The sequence below is a fragment of the Mesitornis unicolor genome, unplaced genomic scaffold (assembly GCF_000695765.1).
Source record: "Mesitornis unicolor isolate BGI_N332 unplaced genomic scaffold, ASM69576v1 scaffold43348, whole genome shotgun sequence".
Lineage (NCBI taxonomy): Eukaryota > Metazoa > Chordata > Aves > Mesitornithiformes > Mesitornithidae > Mesitornis > Mesitornis unicolor.
In genome coordinates this window covers 14,628-20,815 of record NW_010203312.1, presented here as the reverse complement: position 1 = coordinate 20,815, position 6,188 = coordinate 14,628, and the positions used below count along the sequence as shown (strand labels likewise).

The 6,188-nt window shown below is 39.9% G+C and overlaps 1 protein-coding gene across 1 annotated transcript in view; it reads right to left on the bottom strand.

The window, feature by feature from the left end:
- Positions 1-144: 144 nt before the first annotated feature.
- MGEA5 (meningioma expressed antigen 5 (hyaluronidase)) overlaps positions 145-6,188 on the bottom strand; it is a 17,718-nt gene continuing 11,674 nt past the window's right edge. The window contains exons 13-16 of the mRNA XM_010190661.1: positions 4,796-4,881; positions 3,640-3,832; positions 1,797-1,956; positions 145-1,052 (exon numbers count right to left, since the gene is read on the bottom strand). Coding sequence (XP_010188963.1) covers positions 916-1,052; positions 1,797-1,956; positions 3,640-3,832; positions 4,796-4,881 — 576 coding nt within the window. The 3' untranslated portion in view covers positions 145-915. The remainder of the gene's footprint in view (positions 1,053-1,796; positions 1,957-3,639; positions 3,833-4,795; positions 4,882-6,188) is intronic.

Below are 6,188 nucleotides of genomic sequence, written 5' to 3'. Positions count from 1 at the left end.
GTTCAGCAGATCGCCCTGTGAATTGCTGTTTCAGTCTCAGGAGAATGATGATAACCTCAAGCAGTGACAAACTGCCGTCTGAAGGAAGGATCATTGGAGATCTGCTCCCCTTACCCAAGATGGTCAGTTTATAGCCCTGGTTATGAGGCACAATAAGAAAGGTCAGTGCTGAGGACAGATTCGTTCTCCATTGTGGTTTTAGGTTATTCCAAAGTGCCATCTTGGACCTATATAATTTCACTTTTCAAAAGAAAAAATTACAAAAACTGGTAAACAAAAAGTTAGTCAGCATACAGCTAAGTTCATATACACTGAAATGTACAAGTTAGTGACTTCTGTCACAGACCACTGCACATTTGTCCCTAACAAAGCTTGAACCAATGGTCATTAGAAGTGACAACAGGTCACTGCTTTATCAACAAGCATAAAGATAGTAAAAAACAGAACCGCAGCTACCTATCTTTAAATTTGCCGATTGATACAAGCAACTCCTCCCATTTCTGTAACTTCCAGTTGCACATCCTGCTCTATGACAGAGAAAAAAACCTGCATCTTTATAGATACTTCTGACAGAGACCACTTTCTGTTGACAAGCGAACGCAGAGAACTGTCGTCAACCACAGCGCCGACTGAGAGGGATTCCTCTGAGAAGCTATAGCCCATGCAAGATTCCTTGGCACTTCACACAGAACCAGGAGAGGACAAGGTTTCTCTTTGTTAAAACAGTGTTTTCAGCAGCATTATCCTCTTCCAACAAATTACAGTCTGAATGTGTGATGGGTGATTTTCACATAGCCCCTTCTACCAAGCTGGGTTATTGCTGGCTTTGTGCAGCTAGACCATATGAAGATCCCCACCACTACCTGCCCAGTTCTTAAGGGACTACAGTACTGGAACAGTTCGCTGTCAAGCACTTCACAGGCTTCTTCCAAGGATAACAACATCCTTTGGAAATCCTTCCATTTTAGCAATTTCAAAACAACCCAACTTGCTGTAAAATTCCAGGATTCTTTTATCATCCGGTCTCACTTCACAAAAAGCCCCACGGGAGCCTAAAGAAGGAAGAAACAAACAAAACACTGTAGGAGACGAGTTACTATAAAGAGCACAGACATCAAATATTACTAGAATTCCCACCTATTTTAACATTTAAACACAATGAAATCACTGATCCAATTCCACATGCAGTACAGTGCCCAAAACAGACCAGATTTATGGAACATAGCTGACCATCCATCCCCTAAAGGCACCGCACATTGCAGACTTCTAGTCAGTCTGAACAAACCACCTTCCTTTATTTCACATTAAAAGCATCCTGCAACTCTGGTGCTGGCCCAGAAAATAGCACTAGAAGAGGGCACCAAATCGCACAAAGGAACCGGGAACCTCAGGTGAGCAGTAAAGCAGACAGCCAAGTACTTCCCCATATTGAAGGTTTTGGTAATCACCCATCAGTGCACGCTGCCACACGTAAGAAAAAGCATCATTACCAAACCCAGCAGGGGAAATATAAACATTTGCATGTTGTTCAAGATGTAAAAATGTGTGCCCTCATTGCCAAATTGCTCCCTCAGTTCTTTCTATTCTTGAATCTGCAGGATAATAGCTACAGTGAAAAGCTACCTTTTACTAAAGACAGCAGAAGTTAGCTATCCAGAAGTTTTTATAATTATTTACCTAAAATCTTGAGTGCCAACTATGGCAGGAATCAAATATCTCGGGCTGACATGTAAATACAGTATCCTAGAGTTACCACGTAATGAGGAAACAAGGAATTCTGACTGCAAGAAACTTACCATTAGCTTTTAGAGAAGAGAGCAGGCAGGCCATCATACTTTTGGCCACACTTGGATCTGTCACTTTTTTGTGGATATCAATCTTTATCAACGATGGGAAGTTGGCAAGGAATGATTCTGGCAATACTTCTTGCTCTTCATGGAAGCTTAGCATAATTTTCTGAAAAGAATACGGGAAATAGGTATTTAATCGTTATCCACCTTTTCATTTTCGTTCACATTTATTAAGGCAGGCTGCTTTGTTCATGAAGTATACCTCCAAATCAGCATGTTTTTCAACTACACTTCTGATGGCCACTTCGCTGTTACCTGCTGAATTGCTCTCTGTATTCCAGATAAAAAGGCGGGCTACAGAAGATTCTCAGATTGCCCCAGGAGGAATGCAGGACTCCTGGCATGGCTTCTCAGTGACCCATGCTTCAGCTGAGAAAAGCCATAAGCCAAACAGTTTATGCATGGGTATTCCTTTCCTTTCGATTTTACACAAGCAGTTTTAGCTCTAAGTGTCCTAACCTTCCACATATATTCTTTGGTTCACAGCAGCCTGGAAACATCTCTTCTGTCCATGTAATTACCTTAGACTACTTGACCCAGCAAAGGCAAATTTGTCTCTAGGTTGAAATAAGCCTTGTTGATGACTAAAGGATATTGTTTATCACTAAAGACTATTGCAATAATCACCCAGGAAGGTCTTTGGGAACGTGGCATCAGATATTAACTTCACGCAACTCAGATGCACTCTGCAGATGCCTCCTAGTCACACCTACCCCAGAACACTGATATTTGCTGCAAGACTGGTGGGGTGTGTGGTTGGTTTGGGGATTTTTTTCATGTATATATCCCTTCCCCCCATCAAGCACGCCTGTTAGTAGTGGCCATTTTCACAACAGGGTGACAAGCATTTAATTCAATTTCCAGGAAACTTGTGCAAAGGCTCTCGTGACCCACTTTAAGACTTTGTCTAAGTCCTAGTCAAACAAAGCAAGGGCAGACCGACACGCTCACCTTGGATACAACATTTTTGCCCTGACTTTACCAGGTGGGGATTCCTTTTGGAGGCCTACCAGTCTGACAACAGCCCTTGTATTCAGACAACTTGTTAGAGAATACTTTCTGGAAAGTATTCTTTGCCTCTTAAGAGGGAAAGAAAAAGGCTAAGAAGTGGTGTTTCTGGGCCTGCCTCCACTACAGCTTTGTCTGCACCTCCTTTTACATGCAGGTGTGGATCGGTACCTTTGAGTATTAAACACATTTCCTTCCTTGACAAGAATGCTTCAGCTAAAACTTTTCACTATTCCTGACAGTTCAGTGATATCCTTTTTCTAACTTCTTCCAAAAGCAATCAAGATATTGATTTCTAGCACTTGCTAAAGGTGAGATGTTGTTCTGCATTATTTACAGCTGTCACACTCCACAAATAGATCATTGATTTAAGCATCAAAACCAAGTGCTCTTTAATTTGTTTTTATACTTAAATTGATGTGACAACCAGGGCCTAGTCTTACCTGCAGCATGGAGAAACCAGTATCTTGTTTTGCAGAACAGAGCAGAAGCAATCCTTTATTTTCAACATGTAATGTTCTCTAGATTAAGGCAGCTTACATTTACTCCATTGATTAGAGCTAAAATACACCTCATGGGTGCATTATAACACACAGCTGTATCTGACTGTCAGTGAATAATTTTACTGCCACCTTATAAGATGTCAGATACTATGCCCAAAAACTTCAGAAAAGTACAAAAACTGAATTACACAGAAGCTCAAAATGCAAAAGACAAACAAAGACCTGCTTTGGAAAGAAAAGAGTTCACCATACAGTTCTATTTCATGGGTTATACCAACCTCTGCCTCAGACAGCTCCTTGTCACTATTTGGTTTAGTATATTTTTCTTGCATGAAAGGAATCCAAGACATTTTGCACTTTTTAATGAAAGGAGTCACATCAACTGTTCCCAGGGCATAGCCACATATTCCATCCTCATCTTCTAAGACAAAGCAGTAATCCAGGCTGAGGGTGAGTAGACCTCCTACTAACCTGCAGAAAGAAGCATCCAAATTCAGTCAAAAGGTCACTTTGAACAAGTATGCTCTTTAGATACTCTAGAAGAGACTCTAGGGTCAACCAAAGGAGTGACAGAGTCCTCCAGTCATGGAGTTAGTTCCTATGAAGCATTAACATTGATCAGCTGTCAAATCTCAGCTATGAGCAACATCTGCACCTCAGGATCCCACAATTTAATTCTATACACACTGTTCTTCTGACTCACTAGACAAACTTCCTTTGCCTTTTGCCCTTGGTTTTTCTGCTGCCATTACCTCCTTGTTTCTTCATCTTCTCTTTTGGGTATTTTTTTGGTACCAGTTACACATCCTTTCTTAACTAACTTTCCTGTCACTCACAAAGTAGCCTTTTTACAAAGTTCTATCTAAATTAAACACTCGAGACATTAAAAAAAACCCACAAACCTCAGAGTAGCTCATTTTACAGCTTGAATTTGATGCCTTTTTTTAATAACATCTCACTTGTCATTGCTTATTCTTTTTAAAAGCTGGTACAGGTAATTTAAAACATGCATTTCAGGAAATAAAAAAAAAATCTCAAAGCAGTAGGCTGGGAGGTTGCTCCTCAAAAAAATTCAATTATCTGAAGAACTACACTAGGTTGGAAAAAAATACCAGACTATGGACAGTCTCATAATATACTTTCACAAAGGCTGAAATAATAAGATACTATGATGTACATGTTTCATAATACAGATGTTTCAGCTAAGTCTTTTTTGTAACAGCTCACAACAGGTGATCAGAGCATAAACTGAGACATAACTGTTAATGGCATCTTTAAGAAACCAAAACCCCAATTGCCTGAGGCCTGCAGAGTGCAGATGCTACCACCCCCCAAATGCTCTTAGCATTCTTTCCACACGCTTTAAAAAATGTGAAGTGTCAGGACTTCATCTTTCAGAACCACCTCTGTAGGTCACTCATTCCTAATACATACTTGTCTCCAATTAAGTCAGGTAAACTATGGAAGGGTTGATCAGCTCCATCAGCATACATTTCTCTGCAGATCTTATATACAGATGCCTAAGAAGAGATTATTTCAAGTCATCAGTCACACTCGGAAGGTAACAATTTTGGTTTAGAACAACTTCATTAACACCACCATTGTAAACTAGTACTGACAGGCATTTAAGTTACACAGTTCAAAAGTACCCATCTATGAGAAAGGATTTCTCTCTCCTCCCTGCCCCTCCCTCCAAAGTAACTCTTAACCACCATGTTTTTGATGAGCAACCTTAAGTTGAATGGGTGGGAAGAAAAGGCTAAAGGTCAACATCATCAAAATAGCATAGGATTAATCCTGAGGGTTAGTTACCAAACACTCAGCAAAGATCAATACCCTTGCTATAAAGTCTCTTTTCAAAAGCTCCAATGTTCAAGTGCAACAACTTAAGCACTGTGAGGGACAGACGCACCCTGACTTTCTGCATGTTAAAAACCTTTCAGCTCAATCAAAGAGTAAACTTGTATCAGCCATACTTTAAATAAGAAACTTCACACTTTTCAATAAAAAGGCCTTGCAATTGATGTCTCCAGAATCCTTTCATAAAGTAGTAATACATCCTCAGAAGAAATATTCTTTACGACTGCATATTTAGCTGCATCAACAATTTAGGTGGCTTAGAAATGTCAATTCCATTGCCCACAGAGGAATAAATCAGCTTAGGTACAGTCCTACACTGAGGTATGGAAAAGGCTGTTTTACTACCCATTAGAACAGCACAGGACAGAACCTAAAACTAGCAAGTAAAGGACATGTCCTGTCTGCCTGACTGGTTTCAAAGTCAGGATTCATCTGAGTTGCTGCAAACTCAACCTAAATACTCGTGTTGCAAAGGAAACATCTTTCATCTCAATATGGCTACAAATGCAAAGTTCAAACTACATTAATCCTTACATTGCTTAAACTGTATCCACAAAGACTTAACTGTTGGTTGATACATCAGTTTCAAGCACTCTTCTTGGTAAGCTAATAGGAATTTCCTGGTTTCAAAGCATCAAACACTCCAAAGTAGATTTGACAATTCTTTCAAAACCAGACTAAAAAGTTTACAACTGTAATTAAACCACTAAGAATGGTTGAAATACCATCACATTTTACAGCTACATTTTGAGACACAATATAAACAGTCTATCCGTAGAGATCTGAGAATATCAGCAGTTACCCCCATGATTACCAAGTGAGCAGTGTACGCACTCCCCCTAAGGTTAAGCTTCTTCCAGCAGCAAATAATTTTAACTTGCCCTTCAGAAACAGGGAAAGCACTCATAGATTTAAAAAGGTGGTGGGGTAGGAGACTGGGAACCAAGGTGTTGGAATACTTGTACTA